Genomic DNA, 21,974 nt, shown 5'->3' on the forward strand with positions numbered 1-21,974 from the left:
TGTTATTTGAGGGTTAAATCAGACTCTTCGTTTGTTTATAAATTTGAAAAGCAGTGTTTTGTGCTCTTGAGAAGACTTGCATGGATTTTAATAAAGCACCTTGATCTCTTGCTGACTGCTTTTGTCAAAAATCTGAATGTTTCTTCTTCCACTGGAATCTTTGTCTGGCTTTCCTTGACCCTGAAATAAACTCCTTATACTCACTGAATATGCTGTTGTGAAATTGAGATTTCTCAGGCATCTTTTAACCTATCTCACGTGTTTCTGTACATCCCTTGGGATGTGCATCAGATAAAAAGGATTGCTGTGACTCTTACATGATGAAGAAGCTGAAAGGTAGTCCTTGGAGCACACAGAAGAGGATGCCACTGACTTTGTAGTGCTGTTCTACATCTTCTGCCCAAGGAGAATTGACACTATTCCAGTTTGGGATTGCAGTGATACAAGTGTTTGCTTTTGTGCCTGCTTCCCATTAAAAGCTCTTCTCTTCTTAACACTGCAGGTTGCAGCTGAGCAAGGTTATGTGGTTTGAGGTTTTGCTTTTGTTTTTGTCCTCTGTTAACTTACTTGGTCATAGCTCTAAGGAAAAACATCCTTGTGTGTTCAAATGGAACCAGAACAAATTGCTTCATTCCTCAGGTTGTTGTGAGTGAGGCAAAATTATTTTGGTAACATTTAGGAAAGTTGGAGCTTTTTGATAAAAGAAAAGCCAGCAAAAGTGATAGGATCTTGGATTGTGTAAGTAAGGAAATATGTTTATCTGTGTGGGTAGATAATACTTGATGGAAACCTCCGCAAAAAAGTGTGTTTAATAAAGGAATCGAGAAGTACTCAGAATACTGTTTCTTACATTTTTCAAAAATGTATACATGCAAAAATTTATTCAGGATGCAAGGCAGAGTAAAAAGCCTATTGACATTGGACTCTAGAAGTTACTGCAGTGATGAACATGAAATATCTAAACAGAGTTTTCTGGCTTGGGTTCAAGAGGAGTGAAAAACTGATATTAAAAACAATCAGGAAATTAGCATTGTTAAGGTAGATTTTCAAATTTATTTCTTCTGTACATAAGCATTTGACACAATCTGCATATGCCCTTTCTTCTCAGAAGAAATGCAAGATATTGTTTTTCTGCAAATGAGTTTTCTGCCTTGTATGGTATATCAGATAGTATATGCTTGCACTAAGCTGCTTTTTCATGTTAATGTCAAAATATGCTGGCATTCTTAGCAGCTAAATTAATTAAAAAGAACTAATAATTGTGTCAGTAATGTTCTTCTCTGATGGCAGTAATTGACAGTATTACAGTGAGATCTTGTGAAAGTATATATAAATGTAAATAAATTGCATGGATAGGTGTATGATGTGTACCTAATTGGAAATAACTTGGTGACAAACCTGGAAAGAGACTCTGAGTTCAGACTTCTAAATTGTCATCCTCAGAGAAAACTTGAAAGGCTGGGATATTGTTATTTTCTTTCTGATGCCACTGTCTGAAATTGTAGAACCTTTCATCTGCCTGTGCTTCAAAATACGATATTTAGAGTGGCACTATTCATTAGTTAATTCTACTAAAGTAAAAGGAAAATTCAGCTCAGGAAACTGATGCAGATAACTCTTGTATTCTTTTGAAGACTTTGGAAGGAAGCCAAAATTAGCGTCAACAATGCTTTTGTTTAAAAAAAAATTAGTTGCAGAATATTAGAAATTGTTCCAGTAATACAATTCAGTAAATGGGAGAGGGAAAGAGATAGTCTTCCTAAGCATGGGTACTGACACTGGACAAGGTATTAATCTTCCTAATTTTAGGCATTTACAGAGCAGACATGGACACTTGAGACAGAAGAAGACTGCAAACAGAGCATCCATCTTTCTGTTTGCTGCCAGTGAAGGGAGCCCTGCAGACCAGTAGCCCCTATGTTCTTGTTTTAAGTATCCTAAGTTCAGTGAAATTTCCTTCTGCCTGTCATGTGCGCCATAGGAATGCCAGTTTCATTCTGTGACTCTGGAACACCTTTTAAACTGGCACGAGCTAAAGCTAAGCTCACATATGGTCTGGTGTGTATTAAACTTCTGTATAGAACAACCCAATTCAGAAGAGATATTGAGCTGTGCTACAAAAATAACAGGGTTTAGTTTCCTTCAAGAAACCTATTCATCAATAAAGCTTGTTTGTAAAATCAAATTCTATCCCTTGGGATAGTTTTTGTGCTAGTCATTATTATTTGGCTGTGCTTTATATTTTGATTTGCTAAAAGCACGAACAGATCACAAATATCATGGCTCAGATTCTGTACAGTGTTTCAAGTATGAAGGTAAAATTCCTTGTGTGTACGTTGTTGTCTTGACCCCTGAAACTTTTAAAGTGTAAAGGTTCATGTCACTTGTTTGGGTTTTTTAGTGGTCATTGCTTAAATGAATTCAAGTTGGATTAAGCTCCCTTCCAGCTTTGAAATTGGCAGGTTCACTCTATCCAGTCTCCCAAAGGGAGAGTGTGTGCCTCACAGCATACTTTGCAAGGGAGTGTACTAGGAGCAAGAGAAAAGAAATGTGAGGATTGAGAATTTGTCATAGGAATCAACCTGCAATTTTTTACTCTTCTTTCAGCCTACATGTGTTGTAGACTGGGAGAACAGGACAAGAGCATCAAGAGATGTTCAGTGCCAAGTCAGACATAAAATAACCTGTTAAAGTAAAACGCACAGCTGGGACTTTCACTTGAACAGGTTAGCAGATGGTCTGTCAGTCCATGTGTAAGGCATTGGTGCAAGTGTTTGCTACAGTCCCAGCAAGAAAGGCATTCAGGCTCTGTGGGGTATTGATTAAAATATCAGTTATTGGAACTAAAAAGAAGGCAAGAGAGAATGGATAATCATACAGGCTTCCAGAGGGGTGTGCTTTCTGGTGCCTTTCAGTTACTGTGACCCCGGCTTACTGGCTTCCAGCATAGTGGAAAAACATAGTCTAAAACTGGCAATATGTTGATTAAAATGTACAGGAGAAAGCCTGAAACAAGAGACACAGCATTTGTGAACCAGAATGTTGATGCAGAATCAGTTTTTCCAAGGAAGGATGTTAACTATTCTATTTATTAAACAGCTCTCACTGGTGGGAGGGAAGTTCTGTTTCAATTTTTCATACTTGGTTGTTAATTTTATGATTGTGGCTTTAAAAACATGTGTGTTTCTGCTTTGAAAAGTAGATACAAAATTGGGAATGAGTATACAGTAAAATTATCTGCATTTCAGAATATGCTGAAGGTTATTTTCAGATACAGTGCAGGGCTAGAAGAGATAGCCATGTCATCATCCTTCTCTGAAGCAGGGTAAATTTAACCTTCATGGCTGGCATATTCCAGGCTTCTTATCCTCAGTTTTTCATAATACCCTAACCTAAAGGGGTTTTTTACCCCAAATTAAAGCTGTGAGTAATCTTTTTATGTATGTTTGAAATGAAAGAACAGTTTGTCACTGTTTTCACTACTGTAATACCCAAAATTTGCTGTTCTCTACCACCACCTTCTTAAAACTAGTCAAGTCTGTCTTTCCAATTTTTCCCTAATGAAACATGTATTAAGCTGTGTCATTTTGTTCATTTGAAATTTTTACAGTCGGTCCCTAACTACAAGTATGGAATCTGGAGCTGCACCTGGTTTATCAGGAGCAAATATTCATAGGGAAGAATAAAGCAGGTGTCATGGTCTGAGCCCTGCGAAATGCCAGTGCTTCCATGAGAAAACCTCTTTTCCTGGTATCTACTGTGAGATGTGATCAGAGACAGAGCAGAGCAGGCTCCAACCTACGATTGAAAGAAAAAAACTTTATTAACTTAAAGCTACAGGGAAAAACACACAGAACACAGGATGAAAACTTTCTAAATTTCTTCCTCCTCCCCCCACCAAATTTCCTAATTCTGTTTCTGCCCTTTGGATAATCAATTCTCAATTCTTCGAGAAGAGAGGAGTTTCTCTTGCACTACAGACTTCACCCAGGAAACAGTCGAAACTTCTTGTGTTTCCGTGTCACGTGTGGCACCGCCCAGAGAACATTTTGCCATGGTGACCTTCCTTCCATGTCCAGTGCTCTCACCACTGCACATGGACCAGAGCTGCTTCTAGGGTTTTTCCCTTTAAGGATGCTTTGTCCAGTTCCAAAAAAAGAGCACAGTCCCTCTCCTTTTGGGACACCTGTCCCCGCCATGTTTCACCCCCTGGGGCTGAGGGGTCTCTTGAACAGAGATCATCTTCCTCTTCTTCTTCGAAGACGGAGGGCACCACCACCACCCTCCTCACCCGTCGTCTCTGTTCACACACTCTCACATCACCGCACTCTCCTGGCTCTGAGCCATTGCCTCCCCCTAGGATGCAGTCTCTGTGTCACAGGAACTCAAGGGTTCTGTCCATGGCTGTCCAAGAAAAGTCCAGCCAAAGGCCACTCCATCATCTCCTCCCACCTAGAACACCTCTCAACTTCTCTCAATCTCACCAACTCCAGGAGAAATCAGCATTTGCAAGGTCTCCATCGTCCCAAGAAAGGTTAAAAGTCCCAGGCTCTGCTGGTTTGGTTCATGAACTCCCACGGCTGGCTGCCCTGCTGGGCACCCCCCTCCTTCTCCTTCACTCCAGCCGCGCTATCACAAGCACAGACTGCTCTCTCTCTCTCCCTCCGGGGGGGAATGGGGGATGGCTGCCCGAAGCCCTGGCAGTGCAATGCTCCTCCACCCTTCGGCCCAGGCCTGGCCTACCTCCCTCCGGCCGCATGGCTCCCCTCCCCCCCCGCCACCCGCCCAGCTCGGAGCCGGGCAGCGGAACCCTGCTCTTGTCCCAGACTGGAACTCAAAAGGGACTTCCAGTGGGAGTTCACAGCTTTTAACCCCCTGTGTTCTCAGAAGCGTATCCATGCCCTCAGTGGACAAACCAAGTGCCAATATTAAAATCTAGACACCAATTAGCGTGACCACACCATCCCAAAAAAAACTCATTTCCCCTCAAACCACGAGAGCAGGTAACATACTGTGGAGAGTAACAGTCATAGTCATGCATGACATAGGTATTAATACAGCAGCCAGATTTTCGCTTACTTTCCTTGCAGCACAAGTTTGGTTCCTGGCTTTGTCCTCTGTTATAAACCTGAGGTTCTTTGCAGTGTGCTGCCAAAACAATTACCCCCCTCCTGATCACCCCCCCCCCTTTCCTTTTTTTTCTTTTTTCTCCCTTTTTTTTTTTTTTTTTTTTTTTTTTTTGCTAACCCAAATGCTATATTTTCTACTAATCTCTACTGAATTTCTTTATACTTATTCCAAGCATTTCTCCATATGGAATGGCAGACCTGTCTCCTAAAGCATTCATAAGCCCTACTCTTTAAATTGTGAGCTAAATTCACAAAATTTAGTTACCTGACACTCACTAGAAAATACTGTGATCAGGGCCTCCCTTTGTTCCCACCTGATACCAAATTACTGATGCCTACTCACTGAGAATATTGAGAATATTTTTCAACTGTGCATCCTTCTTATTGTGATTTCAGCTGTAGCCTTTCTCCCTGGTGAGGATGTTTTTCAGGACAGTCCAGCATCAGTTTGTATTACACCTAATACCTGTTCTTCAGCGTTTGTAAATATGAGATCTCCAGGAAGACAAGGCCAGGATATTCAGAGTGGTGTCAGGTTGGAGGACAAGAGGGTCTAAACTAATATCTGACCTTTTCACTTTGAGCAAGACTTCCCAGAGATGTTGTGCGGTCTCCACCCTTGGGAGGTTTCGAAGCATCAGTAGATAAAGTTGTGAGCAGTCAGGTCTGACTGCCCTCATTTGTGCAAGAGGCTGGACTGGAGACATGCTAAAGGTCCATCTGTGTTTCCATTCTTCCTCAGATCTGATCTGATCTTTTTACTCTTTATATTTGTCCTTCTGAGATTTTGATAGTTCTTCATATCCCAGAGCCTGCTTTCAAAAATTCCCTGTTTTCCCTGGGGGAATCATCGTCAGATCTTGCTGATGGTGTATCACAGATGTGTAACTTGTTGTACCAGCTGTACAAAGCTTTAGGTTCCACCTGATTTCCTTCTTTTCTCTATTACATTGTATCAGTTCCTGCATACAATGTTGTCTACAGGCAGTTTGCTGGTGACAGCAGCACTTGTGAGCAGTGTCACAGCCACAGGGACCCTGTAATTGCCACCTTCTGGACTGTGCTTCTGTACCTGAAGGTGGCAAGCAGGGCCATGCAGTTACAAAATGAATCTCCTCACTGCCCTGTGCCTTCATCAAGCCTGTCTTTCTCCCACCCCCCCAGCTTCCTTCCCCATGTGATGTAACATCTTGGTGCTCCTTCTCAAAGGAAGTTATTGAATCTAGTTTGTGCTGCACCAGGGATGCCATACACTAACTGGCACAGCAGCACAGTTCACTTGGGCCAGTGTCTGTCTGTGAACACTGCATAGTTTTAACTTTCAGAGGTGAACTGAAGTGATCAAAAAAGCTCTTATGTTGGAGTTTTGGGTGGACCTCAGAAAAAGAAGGCATGCATATTCCCATCAGTAACTGGTCCACATCCATCATTTGCCCCTAGTTCTCCTGCCACCTTGGCCTGTTCATTTAACCTTATCTAGTTTGCCCATGGAACTGAAAAACCAGCAGGTGTTCCCTATCTGCTGGAGGAGAACAGGCAGTTGCCAGCCCCTCTGGTGCAGAAGCCTTTTTTGCTTCTTGGGATGCTGCATTTATCCATCTGTTTCCCATCCACGGTGGTGCCCAGGGGTGTGTGACTGGACTTGGCCCCTGACAGCACCTCCCAGCACAGCACTTCCAAGGGAAGGCTGCCCTTCCTGCCACGCTCTCTGCACTGGAGGGAGCAGGGGCTGGTTAAAAATAAATTTGGGAGCAGATGGTGAGGCAGATTATTGTTCATCCTAGGGTGATGATGATGATGTGCCAGCTAACTGCTGGTTGTCTATCAGAATTAATCAGAAGCTGTTGTGGCACATGATCAGTGAAGCCACTGCTCCCCCTGAAAAAGGGAAGAAAGAGCAGAGAAACAGCTCTGTAAAATAAATTGTTGGAAAAACACTTGTTTTGAAGATACAAAAAGTTTCTGATGGAGAAAAGACTCTAATAAGCAAAACAGGAATGTTTTTAGGATTTGAGTCTTTTTTTTAATGTACTAACATTTTTATATATATGTAGGTATGCTTTGCTTCTGAAAAGCAGCTGGGAAAATTTTCTTCTTGCATTTGTAGATAATCTGAAATAAAAAGATTTAAGAGGTTTCTAGGACCCTTACAAGCACTAGCTCTATTGCTAGTATGAAATGTTATCCATGAATGCACCTGTTTTGGATTTGTGATCAGTGTCAGAGGAAAGGACTTGACACTTGCTGTGCTCAAAAAACTTCCCAAATATTAAATCTCTACACTCACAAAACAGACAAGGCAAGAGCTGACTCAACCCACTGAGCTGAAAGGCAGTATCAGTTCTGATGCTTTAGCAATCTGAAAGGTAGTTTATCCCTGTTACCTTCTTTCTCACTAAAGAGGTTAATGAAATAGTTTAAGAATTAGCAGTGATGGATCACATTAAGAAATAAAGCAGGAAGTGCATTCTTGATTATTGTTAATAAAAAATAATGGTACTTTTTAATCACTTAGTCCACTTAGATAACCTGTCAGTCTGTTTTGTTAAGCTACTAACATGTGTTAAACCAAATTTCTTTTTTTGTGTATTCAGCTTCTGTTGTCCAGGCTATGTCATGGCATCTCCTTTGAGTCCACCCAAGCTGATGTCCAAAGATATGTTTTGCTGGGGTGTAATCTGGGGAAAATTTATGCTTTGTTTTGGAAGGTGATATGCTAAGTATTAATTATCTGTCAGGTCTGTACAGTCTTATCTGAAATAGCTCATTCTCCACAAATATACAGTAAAAAATACAAAAATTTGGATGAAGTTTGCTATTTCTTCATGTTTTTAATCTCTTCTTCTTTTATGCTTTCTATTAAGGAGGTAATGCTGTTTTAGGTTATACCATAATCTGAGGGCTCTGTCTGTATGTAACAGGGAGTGTAAGTCAAGGCAACACTGAATTCAATGCTTCAGCTTTTATTTTTTTGGCGGTCTAATTTGATATGTTAAAAATAAGATAGAATGGCTAAAGAGAGGTGGTGCCTCTGTGTTAAAAATTTGCAGGTGTCAGACTTTCTGTTGCTTTGTCTGGTATTACTGTGAGCTTCATCAGCCTCTGTCTTTAACAGTTCCATCAGTGAGATGGCAGCTCACTGGTGGGTTATCTGCAACAGCAGCAATCTGTAGATCAGGAACCCTGTTAAAATATTCCTGATACTAACAAGTCACTTTCTTTTGCTTGGTGTAGAAAATGATGAGAATTCAAATAAATAATTTTTTTTACTGGGGTATTTCTTGTTGTGCATAAGTCAGACTGTACTGGCAAACTAGTCTCACTGGCTTTGTTTCTCCTGTGTGCTGCTGCAGGAAGGTCAGGCTCTTACTATTTGTCATCTATAGCATCTGAAATGTCTTTTTTTTTCTTCTTCTTTTTTTTTTTTTCTTTTTTTTTTTTTTTTTGTTACTAAGTGAAATAATCTCAGGAACCTGTTTATTTCATTGCCCTTGCCCTTCCAAACTGCTGCTTTTGGTATGCATATTGCTGGAGTGAGAGGATGGTTTAAAGGAAGTTGTGTGCACGTGGGGTGGCTTGCTCTTTAAATCTTTTTAAGTGCTTGGATGCTGGTAAGGTGAGGTTTGTACAAACCCTGCAGTGCGGAGGCGCCTGGCTCCATGGGTGAGCATTACTCAGTTTTACCATGAAACCCGTGATGAGAGACTGCAGTACAGAAGGCAAAAATCGCCCTTAGCTGTAGAGATATTTCGCCTCTAAGAAGAACAGTAATTGAAAAAAAAGCACCTTCTTTCCAAGCAGGTAGTAGAAGTGAGAGTGCTGGGAATTTGGTCTTTGAAGTGTTGTTAGCAGAAATTCTGTTTATTAACACAAGCCTGTGGCACCTGTGACTGTTTCACCAGATCATGCGGTTGTTTTAGTCCTTCTCACCTGTGTAGGCCCATGTGGTTCCCACTGCATGAGTCAAAAGAAAAGGACAGAGAAGGTAAAAAATACACATTCTCTCTTCTTTCTTTCCCTGAGGCACTGTAGGAGAGAGGTACCCAGACATCACTCCAGGCTTCACAAGAGATCCTGCCCAGTATAACAGACAGCACTTGAGGAGCCTCAGCAATTTCTCCTGCATGTTTCACCTGGTGCCCTGTTATTCCTTCCTAATTTCTTTTTTCAACATTTTTCTAGTACTAGTCTGTGTTAGTTTCCCTTTATGCTCCAGGTTCCCTCCTGGCATCTGTGCAGTTCTTTTGCTTAGAAACTGCCAACTTATTTCTGTCCATGGCAATTCTGGCACCATCCTGCGGTTTGGAGCTCAGCTCAGTCCCAAGGAGCCTCTCTTTGCATTTATTCTCCCTTACATTTAATGAGAAAATGGGGTCCTCCCTGGCAGCCTCTGGGAAGCACTGCCTAAGCTTTTAGGGCTGGTCCCATTACTCTAATGGCTCTGCATGGACACAGGGAGGAAGGGTGGTTAAGCACTAAGTGCTGTCTTTAGGGGAAGCTTTTCCATCACCCTTCTTGGGACTTCTCTTCACTCTCTTCTGCCAGCTCTGGCCTGAGGCCCAGGTTATGTGCAGAAGGTCCTACAGGTGAGAGCTGGCTTGGCTGTAATCCTTCCCCAGCCAGGAGAGGTGGCCCTTCATGGAGCACTGCTGGGACTGGTTTCATGTGGCATGTGGTTTTCACAGGGAGCAGGGGAAAGGTATTTCCTTTGGGAGTAAAGAACAAAGAACTTCTGCACAAAGGAGTTTCTAAAAGGCATAACATTAAGGAGAAAAGAGATCAGTGGGTGGCTTGACTATCCAGAAGAAAGTCTGAAGGAACAAAAAAGAATTCATGGATATTTCTGTTTCCTTGATGGCAGGTAAGAAGTGAGGCTTCATGTGCTAAAATTTGAGGAATACAGAATGGATCAATAGGTTGACAAAAATACCATGTAAGGCAGCAGGTAAAAGGTGGCACTTCCAGGCAAAGGGTGTGTGCAGAAGTTTCTTAAGGAGATCTCTTACCTTATGTATGGCTGAGAATCCAAGTTAGTTGAATAGAAAATGCTGTCTTGCATCATCCTTCACATTACCAGCAGAAAGTCAGCTGAAAAGCAGCATTCATTCTTCTCACATACTGATGTATATTTTTGCAGTGCTGGGTCACCTTCAAAAGCTGCAGGCTAGGAGCATGATCTCTTCCACCAGTAAATTGTTGGTCAGTGTTGTCCATAAATTATTTCAGACCTGGAGGAAGGAGGGTAGTGTGATGTCTGTTCTGGTAATAGTCTGTCTTTATTCTTAAGTAACCAACATTGGAAAAAACTGCCTTGTTTGTTGTGAAGGGCCTCCAAAACCTCTTGGAAAACAAAAACAGAAAAGTGGACTTAAGAGCAGCTTGTCCTCTTGGCATTGGCCCATTCCACTATGTGATGCTGCTGAAACTAAGTCTGGAAACAACATGCAGGCTTGGAGTCTTGCTTTAATTCCTCTCTCTTGCTATTTCCAGCTGCTGCCATCCCAAGCACTGGTATGGAAACACACGCTTCTGATATTGGCCCTTTCAAATACTGCCTTGGGACCATGGTTTAAGGATTTTGTTCTTGCTCTTTGTTCTTAAATAGATTTCTGGTGTGTACATGATTTGTATGAAATGCAAAGTCTCAGCATCCACTATGTGTTCCCTTGGGTGCCATTCTTTTTAACTGGAGTTTATTATAATAAGGCAAAAAATGGCATTTTACATTTTTCCTATTAATCTGTATCATTATCTGTTGGTGGCTTTGGGTGCTGATGGGGGAGATTTTTCTTGCTATGCATGAACTCGGATTCTGAATTCTCTGAGGAGAATTTGAAAGTAAAGGATTTAAGTTGTTGCCATTTCTGAGCAGTGGAATTTGAAGCCCTTTTGGACTATAAGTAGCATAGTAGGTGTGCCAGAGTTCTGGATTTCTCTGCTCAGGGAATGTCTTGTATGATACTAAAGGGATTTGATAGTGGCAGTGAACATGGAAGAAAAGACCTCTCAGAAAATGAGAAGTGCTTGTGTAGTTTAACAAGTGGATCTCAGGCATGGGGAAAGTATTTAACATTTGCCATTGCCTGGAACAGGGCAATGTAGAAGAAACCTCTGAAACCTTCTGTTTTCCTGTCCCCAAACACTTGAGATATTCAAGGAAGAAAAATGCTGGCCTTAGGTATTTGAAGGTGTTGCCAAGGGTGTCTTATCTTGGCAATTCCTCCTTCTATTGTTAACAGCAGGGTTCATTTTGTGCTGAGAGGGTCCAGAATGAGTGCTGGACACTATTCTTAGCCATCTGTAATAACATTTTAGCACCACCATTCTTCCAAATTATGCCTAGGATAATGTAACTGCCGGAGTAAAATCTGCTCTGCAGCTTAACAGAGGGACCTTCTGTTTCCAGGACTGCCAGTCCCTCAATTTTATACATTTACACACTGCTCTCTGGAAGAATAAATAATACATGAACATATGCATTGGCTAAGTGAAATTTCCTTCTGATTATAGTGAGGCACTGTTTAATGGCAATTATAAAATATGTTTCTTTCATCTTTTGCTATTCCTGCTGTGTGTTGAAGAGTATGCCTTTATCTCTTTTGTTGTTGTTGTTTTAAGTTGCCCTCTTGCTTTTATTTTTTAAACAAATTGATAATTTTTCATATGTTAGTGAGTTGCAGTTTTTGAAATCTTCTGAACACGTTTCTGGCAGAATTACCTCATCTAAATCAGAAATAGTGCCTACTGCATGAGTGCCCTTGAATGAGGTGGCTGCTACATCTATATTACAAGAATAGAATTTTTGAAAGGAAACTGATTGACATTTATCCCAAATGAAATGTTTACTCTCTGTTTAATACCTGGTGGGCAATTCAATACTCTGAATCTATATTAAACACGTTTAATATTAAAATGTTTAAGAAGCATTATTACAGCTCAAAATAGGTACTCAAAAGTCAGAGCTGTATCTTGGTGTGCATGCATTATGAAATAGTGTTGAATTGTATGGTGAAACACTGGGTTTTCCACTTACTAAATTCATAGAATAAGCCCTTTTCAATCACCCATTTTCAAAGGCTGATTTAGAGGGTAGGAGTATATATGACTCCTTCCCAAACCTGTAGGCTGGAGAGTTGAATGCTATTTCAGGAACCTGGATTTAACTCTCCTGTCTCCACTACAGTCCCGTTTCATTTCATACTGAGCAGCAGGTCAGTGAAGACAAGCTGTTGGGAGGTGAACAGTCATTGCTCATTCTCTAATTCACAGAAACCTATCTTAAAACCTTATGGTCTGATACTGAGAAGGATCAGTCTCATAGCTGTTGACTCAGTAGGATTTATGCTAGAATATGTACAGACTTGAGAAAAACTGGATCAAGATTTGGAGCACATAAAGTTAAAAGGAGGGGATTTTTTTACTTCGTTGTGGAGTCTTGATCCCATTTGTAAACAGTAGATTACACAACTTTCTTAATAATTCAGATATTGTGGATAAATTAATAAAGACATTTAAATCTTTCTTCAGATAATAGTATTAGTTACATTATTTGTTCCTAGCCCCATTTTTAGCTGAAGTACCACGCTTGACATTTTCTAATGTGCACTCCACATGCTTCCTCACTCCTTCTGAGGCAGAACTGTGATAGAAAAGATGTTTTAGCAAATTTCTGTCTAGGATCTGACTATAGGATATGTCCAGCAGTGAATAGTATTGGTTGTTGCTGTGCCTCCTGCCCATAATGGTAATTGTATGTACCTGGTATTAGGTCTTCAGAAAAAGAATCGGGGCATAGAGAAGATGCTGTAGTTCATGAGGCTGTTATTAGGAGAGCTGTCAGTTTTGGAGGCAGGGTCTGTATTTAGCAGTCTGCATCTGCTTGAGTGCAGTGCTGTTCAAGGGCTGCTGTGTGCTTGGCTCCAAACTGCAGCCACCGCACTGAGCTTCTCTTGGCAGCACTGCCCATGAACCTCTCAGTTCTCTGCTGTCAGGCATCACCCGTGTGCTCTGGATTTGCCCTGACACCATCTCTGACCACAGCTACTCATCTCGGCTGCAATATCCCATATCTTCTTTATAGTTAGAAATTATAAAGCAAATTGGGTGAAGCCTGATGCATTTTGGATTTCAATGGCAAAAGTGGGTGTTTTATTACAGAAGTGGGTCAGCGAATCTTCCCCAAATGCTGAAATTTTCTACACACGGCCCAGTGTTCATTTTCATGCCATGAGTTCTGACAACAGGGTCTGTTCTGGGCTATCCCAAACAGGACTAATATAAGAAGTTAAACTTTCTGAGTCACATTTCAAGAGAGTACTGCTATCAGCCCTGGGCTGTGGAGTGGCCCCAGGAGCTTAAGATCCAGTGGACCATGAAACTGTCTTAGAAAGATGAGATGTGGCATTACATTTTATGTAACACACTGTGCTCGTAACTGGCTCTTTTATTGCATGTGTAGAATCACTGAATTGCTTGCAAGAGAGAATGGTGTATTGCTTTGGTGTTCAGGAGACAGCTTTTTTTGGTGGATTTCTCTTGTTTTTTCCTAAAGCAGCTGCATTTTTGGAACTCGCATATGAATAGGAATGTGCTAGGGACTATGGGTTTCCAGTACAGTGAGAAAAGAGGGATGGGGTCAGAGAAGGCTGCCTGATGAAATTAACAGCAGACTCATCTTTCTGTGTGGCAGGAGTACATTTCCCACTCAGACACAGTGGATTGCTTTCTCGTTGGGAAGGTGAGAACAGTTTGATGAGGGCTGAGAAGTCTGAGTTTGGGAGTCACTAAAGGACAACAGCTGCCACAGTCTAATCTGCATTATGATTAATCCATTTAACAATCAACTGTTTTAACAATTAGCTCTGTTACCAGATCAGTCCATTAAGGTCATTAAAACTCTCTTTGCTTTCATTTAACCCCTCAGATTGCCACTTCTAGTAGGTTGAGTGGCCTTATAGCCTAATGTAGATTATATTATGGTAACTGATGATCCAGGTCTGTTGTAGCCACTTGGCCTACTATTTGTGTCTTTAATGATTTAGCAGAGATATGCCTTTAGGTGCTGCTGTAAACAGTCCTCTAAATCTTAAAAAGCAATGAAAAATGAAAGAAACTCAATTATAATTTGTACTGACAGCACTGTCTATTACTTAGGTTGCTAAGTATTTTCATTATGTGAGATTGGCTCGTTGGTGGAGGGCAGGCATAGGAATTGTTCTGTGATTTTTGTTCTCTTCAAAACTTTGTCAAACACTTATTGTACGCTGAGTTTTTCCCATTCTATGCATCTGACTATGCTTAAATTGCTTAGGAAAATTTCATTACAAACAGTTTGGCTGTATTGAAGAATGGGCTGATGAGAAAATGGAAAGGGAGACCAGAAAAATGTGTATTCTTTTGCCTGTGTAAGATTGTTCTAAGTGACAATATTCTTTTCAATGCTGTGAAAAGATCTTCCATCTCTCTGGCTTGAAACAGGAAATTTGTTTTATGACCACGGCTCAAATCAAGAGTCAGAATTAGCTGATCTAAGAGTGTGGGGTAGAGAGGTACAGTAATGAGAAGAGGCTAAAATTGGAAAAAGAAGTCCAGGAAAAGAAGAATGAATGGAGAAGTTTGAGAAGTGAGTGAAGCCCCAGCTGAAAAAGCAGGACAGCAAGGAGAATAGGACCATCAGTGAAGGAAAAGCCCAGAATTGGGATGGGAAGCACATAGGAAGAGCTGGATAGGAAAGTTTAGGTGTGGGGCTAGCAAGTAGAATAGCAGATTCCCACAAAACACCTCTCTTTCAAGAAGCTAGAGCAGCACCCAAGGTGTTTCCTTCTCATCCTGCCTTTGTTAGAGAAAGCAGGCTGGCACAGCATCCTGCTCCCCTGCAGCACTAGCAGGTTGTCGTCTTGCCTTTGGCGAGTCAAGTGGCTGAGGCCTGTGCGGAACTCAGGGCTCCAGGTCTGCAGATGAACCATATGGCTGCTGGCACAGCGTCCCACGGTGGGAGGGATTTGTCTGCCTGCCTGGTGGTGGGACCTAGGAAACTCCTGTCCTTTCCTCAGGGTCTTTATACTCTCATTTTAACGCCAGGTGAAGCACTCAGGATTGAGTAGTGCTGAACTAAAGCTGCCTGTGCATCCTGTAACTTTTTTTCTGTGACGTAATTCCCCTCTCTGCCAAAACATGCTTTGCTCAATGAGAGAGTAGAGTTCTGCTTATAGAATGTACTTTTTGTCTGGCTTACTGCAGAAAAAGAAAAATGCAGTGTAAGAGTCAGGGAATTACTTGAGGAAAGTGGCTGTAGAAGCTACAGCAACATGATCTGATCTTCCAGGCTGAGTTTGTGTGATGTTGAACTAGTCATTTTAAGCTTTTCAGAGGCTGTCGTTAGCCACTGTATGTAACTCATTGGATATGCCCAATCCTAGAGCCTGAAAGAAGAGTGGTAAGTATACTGCACGTTCTGTTCTGAAAAAGAAGTCTCAGAAAAGCATCTCAAATCAAGTACTGCTCAAATCAGCAGATACTTCTGAATTTATGCCATCTGTGCCTCAGCTCACTCACCATGTAATTGTAATAATGCTACTTCTAAAAGAAGATTGTGGGAGATTTTGAAAATAAATTAGCTTAATGTTTTGTGATGCAGTCAAGAAAAAAGAATTGGATGAGGGTGAAGGCTGGAGGAATATAAAGGAGCTGAAAGATTATACTATGAACTAGTGTCATGCACCTACCATGTAATGCAAATGTCTGCTATAAACATGGAGTTCATCAACTGAAAACTACAAAGGAGAAGGAAAGATACAAAGGAAAAGAAAGATCTGGGGATGTTGCTTTGTCTTGTGAAAATTATTAAAATAATGGTCTCTTACAATGTGATCTTAAAAGGTCTCGGTAGCTATCAGAGAAGCACTAATGCCTTTAAGCTTTTGTGAGAACTCATCTGGACACTTGTCTATACTTCCATTTTCACAGCAGAAAGATGAGAGCAAACTGGAGAATTGGCCAGTGAGGCTGTTAGCTAGGTCAAAAGAATGGGTGGCCAGTTTTAAAAGGTAAAGGAGAATATATGGCCTTGCAAAATGAAGACTGAGGGATGAATAAGACAGCAGTTTGTAAATACACTTGAAGGATTAACAGCAAGATGGAAGCCTGATGAGATGAGGTACAGTTTTTGGCAAAACAACCATTAAGTTTGAGATAAATGGGAATTAAGCTGAGGTTGAAAATCAAATAGTTTTCTAAGAGAGTAGTGAGAGACTTGGGCAGCATCCCAAAGGACAGAGTGGAAGACCCCTTGTTGGGCTGGAGGTGAGGCTTGAGCCCTTTGACAAGGGTGTAAGCAGGGCCTGGGCTTAGTCTCGGGACTCCATAGCCAGTTAAATGTGTTAACTGTAGCAGATGCTGCTCGCACACTTGGACATCCTGCCTTCAGTGTGTGTGGGTGGTTGACCTTTTCCTTCTCTCAAGTGAAATCAAGTCATTGGGAATTATCTCTAAATATTCTGGCCCCATACTTCAGAGCTTCAGCTGCTTTAATCTTAGGAAGCCTTGGGGAGCCAGATTACCAGCATATCTGCCCCCAGAGTCCAGGAGCATGTGAGGAGATCTCTTTCAGATGGCTGGTTTTTAACACGCAGCCAGAGAGGTCTGTTGAGTGCCTGAGCACGTGTTCAAAGAAGGAGATGTATGTGCTCTCTGTTAGCATTTCCAAGATGCAGAAAAGCCTCATGTCTGTTTGCTCCAGGATATCTGTTAGTCCTGGTTTATGCAGCATTTTGGAATTGAAAAACTCTACTGTGTAAGGGCTGAAGGAAAAAATACATCGTTGGAGTGGAAACATTGCCGTTTTCAGCCTTTGGATGGCCTCCACTTCATGTTTGTCACATGCAATTCATATCTGAAAGGAACGTGTGTCACTGCTGATGTGATGTGCCATGTCATAAAAGCTTTGGTGACATTTTCTGACCTCTTACAAACTAACGAAAGAGATTTGCAACTTGTAAATCTATCTGCCATGGCAAAGCAGCTTCCCAGTTCCCTAATCACATATGCCTTTTGTGAAATGCTGCATCGCCTTATAAAAAACCAGCATATTAATGGAGGAAGCTTGTCGTTTCACTCATTCTCAAATTCTTTACATAATTCATCTATTAAATTTTTTTGCTTATTATGAACCCTGAGGGGTGGAAGTTGCAGCAAATCCATGATAGCTTTAGGAGTTCTGTTTCATTAGAGCTGTATTTACTTTGTGATTTTTGGTACTCTGAATTGGAACCATTCTCCCTATGATCTTAATCTTTTGCAGATACTCATGGGGTTCACAGATGGAAGTGTGAAAAGTCTGAGCTGTCTCAGGAACATGTAACAGGACTTGGGGGGTGTGTAAAAACAGGGGAGTGTTCTTCATTAACCTGTGCTTGTTCCCATGGTCCATTATGGGAACTGAGATGTGCTAATTATTTTTAATTGATCCAACTCATGTCACACCGATAGCCTCAGATGTGGGATAAGGAGACCAAATATTGGGTTCAGTTTTTGCTGGGCTGACAGCTTGTATGATGAACAGTTTGGAATCGGTAGGGACAGTTTTTACAGCCTGGAAAAAAATTAGCAAAGTGTTTCTTGCTTGTATAGGAGAGAAGAGCACTTTATCCACTTGTATTTTACTTTGCACAATGCTGTTGTTGGCTGCTCTGGCTTTTGCATGTCAATAAGCCAAACTTTCTAAAGAGAGGATTTGTTGCAGGAAATGTGTCCATATTGCAGGCCACATACACAGCATGCATTAATTTCTGAGTAACAATGAGCAAAAGCTGCTTCAGATGGTGCCAGGGTACAAAACTGCATCTCTACAGACTGGTGAGAGGCAACAGATCTCCCTTCTGTCATAAACAGTGCTTTTTTGTGTTTGCTGAGACGAGTGCGAGCATTGTCTAGCCCTCACCACCAGTGCTGAAGAAGTTAGGTCTGTTTTTATCGCTGTATTACAGGCAGGGAAGGAGTTCTGCTGAAAAATGAAGTGACAACACTAGCAAATCTGTGAAAGCAGCAAACCAAGATACCAGAAGCCCTGGCTTGCCAGCCTGTGTCATTACATCATGCCCCTGTGCCCTGGGCAAACCTTGTTCTTTTGACTATGTTTGTCTGTAGCATTGGTGACATAGCAGACTTCAATACTGATTCTAATTCTGATTTTTATACATAAGATTATTATTTCTGTGGCAGGACCTATCCTCACGCTTCTTACTGGTAAAAAGATTTTGTAATTTCTTCATTGGGGTATTGAGGGGTGAGGCTAGATGTGCGTGGGTGTCACAGAATGGATAAATAAAAAATATCACCCAGGGGCAAGAGAAATCAAGAAGCCCGTGAGCATCACTCTGGATGTCATGTTCTGAGGTGGCAGGGGTGTGTTCTCAGTCCAGCACTTGCAAGACAAAGCCATTACAGTGTTCTGCTCCCTCCTAGCAGAGCAGATGGAAAGGTCCCACTGTGCACATACCACCCCAAGGGTCCTGCTCACAGATGGAGTGATGAAACCCAAAAGCTGCTGTGCGGGAGTTCATGGGTTTTTTGTAGCTGCTTTGCCATGTAGCCATTTCAGTCTGACCTGTTTTTATAGATCCTGACGAGGTCTGCAAAACAAACTTATTTTTAACTGCTATTCACATGAATCTTATCTTACCATTTGTAATTTTAAGAAGCTAATATGGGAGTTGGGTGGGATAGGTTTTTGCATTGGCTGCTCTGCAGTCATGACTTTTTAGCCTGGTTTGGCCCTGAAACAGAAGGAGAAGCCATCTCTTTTTTGCAGTAGCTACAAAGTGACAATGGTTAGATTAGCAGTTACTGCAGGCTGGTTGGTGCAGTGTAAAACTGCACCGTTTTATTGTGAAATCAGCCTATTGGTGTGGCCTGGAGATAGCACCGCAGGCACCTGAAACAGAAGATATTGGTACTCCTTAGAGGATGCTGTGTAGCTTTTTATCACAACCCAGTCATAGCTGACATTTAAAATGTGCAGCAAGGAGGGAGGGAGATTAGGAGATGTCTCAGTAGAGGTATTGCAGCCCATCTGGGCTTTTCAGAGCGAGAAACTGTACCCAGCTGGGTATCCCTGGCTGGTATCAAAATACTTCCTTTGTTGTCTGCTTGAATAATAACCAGGTACACCATGTGTGGGAAGGGATTTTCAGGGCAGAAAAACTCCTTAGCATCCAGCTAAGGGAACAGCACGGCACTGCTCTTGGGAAGGATGCGTGAGGAGCTGGGCCTGCTGCTTTCCTTCCAACACTGAGCAGCTTCTCTCGTTTTAGGAACTTTCCGCTGTACCTTCTGTGAGACTGAAGTGGAAGAAGATGAGTCGGCCATGCCCAAAAAGGATGCAAGGACACTGGTTGCGAGATTCAACGAGCAGATTGAGCCCATCTACGCACTGCTTCGTGAGACGGAAGACGTTAACTTAGCCTATGAAATCCTGGAGCCAGAACCCACAGAGATTCCTGCCCTGAAGCAGAGGTGGGAGCATGCCTGGTCTTTCCTCACTGCACTGCTTCCTTGTAGAGAGTTCCTCTGCTCTGCTCTGCGGGGCTTTCCCAAACCTTGTGCAGGACTTACTTGTACAGCACCAACTATGCAAACTGACAGATTGCCCCAGGGATGTGTGGTTTACAAGGAGGCAGAGGGCTGTAACCATTTTTTACTAAACAAGGCAAATAACTGTTCTTCTGGTCAGCCCTCTGCATGTATGTTTCTATGAGGCAGGATGCTTGAATTGCCTGCTGCTTGCCATGCTGCAGCTGGTATGCGCACCAAGCCCTTGGCCCAATAGTTAAAAGATGCAACTGCTTGATAAAGCTCTGAAGGTGCCACCTATGCTGTCTTCTATCTCTCAAATACTTATCTGTCATCTGTTCCTTTTGCTTCTACCCAGCTTTTGAAATGAAGCTATCTGCAATCCACACCTTGTATTTCAAATGCTCATATTACAGCATTCTAGTTTGAAGATACTACTTGTAATAAGCAGGTTTTTTCTTCTGATTTTGTCCAACTTCTTACACACCTCTTCTTTTCAGGAGAAGACCATGTTGGTATCAAAAACTCTTTAAAATGTTCTTACCCATGGGAAATGACACTTTCTTTCAGAACATTCCTAGCTTTACAAAAACAGATGATGTTTAAATAATGCAAAAAGATGTGGGGAGCTGTCAGTTTTGTCAGCTGTGGTGAAATGTGATGCACTTCTCTGTATTTGAAAAAAAATTAATTATACACTCAGGGGAAAAGAGCTCTACCATGAGGGGAAGCATTCCCACAGTGCCTTGGGGTGCTTGGCTTTAGTTAATAGGAGAGCAAGCAAGATACTCTTTTTTTTCTCTCAGGCTAACCTTGAGAAAGAATGTTCCTCATATATTCATGCTAGACAGCTTCTAATTAATATAATAAAAATTCTTTGTCTGTTCATAGTCTTTTTCTAGCCAAGAAGGTAGCTATTTTTCCTCATCATTCTGATAGAAAAACAGAAGCAATATAAAGAGCAGAAAAGATTTTTTCAAGGTCACTCAACGTGTCTTTGGTGATATGGGGAATTCTTTGAAGCCTTTATACCCAAGTTGAATCACTAGACTTTGCTTTAAAATCCCTTTTCAGTAGTTTAAGTAGTAGAACTGGGATAACCCTACCAAAAAGAGAGTAATTTTTTAGTCTTCCCTTTTTCTGTACAGGAAATTATCACAGCAGAGGCCTGGTGCAGTCCCATGATTAAATAGCAGCGCCCACTTACTTGACTCTTAAATACTTAAAACACATTGTAAATGATTAATTACTTTTTGCAAGGAATGACAAAATAAATAGGCAGCTTTTTAAATGCTTACTTGAACACAACTTGCTTCAGCACATACAGTGATTTAATTATTTATTAACTCTTATTAATTCAAAGCAGTTAATTCCATGAAAGCACTGCTGTGAGATTTTTTTTAAAGTGCCAAACCCTGGGTTGTTTATCCTCTCTGTTTTTATGGAGTCTTGAGTGTCTGAAATCATTGACAAGACTGACATGTGGTGATTCTGAAACAAACCAAAAGGTCACAAAATGCCTGCATCTTCTCTTTGCAGTAACTTGGGCAACTCCATGTGTTCTCAGGGGAGTTACAGCTCTAAGTGGCCCCACTGGCACTGCCTAACTGTCATTCACCTGCCTGGGGAAACTGGGTCGATCTTCATTTATGTTTTCCTAAGAGGCTGTTAATTTTCTTAATAGTGGGAGAGCATGAATTAGCCCCACAGGTTTCAAAATAAACCTGTTTAACTTAAGCCCTTCTCTGTAGTTTTTGAAAAATTATGGATTTTAATAACCCTTCTATTTCCTTGTGTCAAAATAGCATGATTTCAATTAACAAAAAATCTTCACAGAATTAATTTTCTGTGGTCATGCTGTCAAGAACCATGGGTTGTCTGTTGTGAAGTTGAAGCTCTTAAGAGCAGCACAATGAAAATGTGTTTTGTTTTATCTCAAATGTGGCAAAAAAAGAGAGTTATCCCTGTTATCCAAGACCTTTCTTAATAGTCTGGGAAGGATTGAGATGAAAATTTCAAGTTGTTTTCCCACTGCACAGTGTGGTTTCTGTGGGCCATACCTCAGCTGTGTCAAGGGCTATTTATGTTGCCTTCAAAGGCAGCTAAAACACTCATTAAGGGATTTCCATCGAGGTGAATAAAACAGACTAAATGTAGCCACATCTGGGCCACTGAGCTGCCACAGTTCCTGCCTGCAGGGTGGCCATGTGAAGTCTAGAGCAAGCTGGGGAAAAAGTAGTTTGTGGATCTAAGAGAGAAAGAGAGATTCAAGAGACC

The 21,974-nt window shown here is 41.5% G+C and overlaps 1 protein-coding gene across 2 annotated transcripts in view; it reads left to right on the forward strand.

Annotated features, from left to right (window-relative positions):
* Positions 1–21,974, forward strand: part of GTF2E1 (general transcription factor IIE subunit 1) — a 50,235-nt gene that overhangs the window by 20,980 nt on the left and 7,281 nt on the right. For both annotated transcript variants that reach the window (XM_059838093.1, XM_059838094.1), the window contains exon 3: positions 19,439–19,640. In XM_059838093.1, the coding sequence (XP_059694076.1) occupies positions 19,439–19,640 (202 nt within the window). The remainder of the gene's footprint in view (positions 1–19,438; positions 19,641–21,974) is intronic.

Source organism: Haemorhous mexicanus, chromosome 2 (genome assembly GCF_027477595.1).
Source record: "Haemorhous mexicanus isolate bHaeMex1 chromosome 2, bHaeMex1.pri, whole genome shotgun sequence".
Classification (NCBI taxonomy): domain Eukaryota; kingdom Metazoa; phylum Chordata; class Aves; order Passeriformes; family Fringillidae; genus Haemorhous; species Haemorhous mexicanus.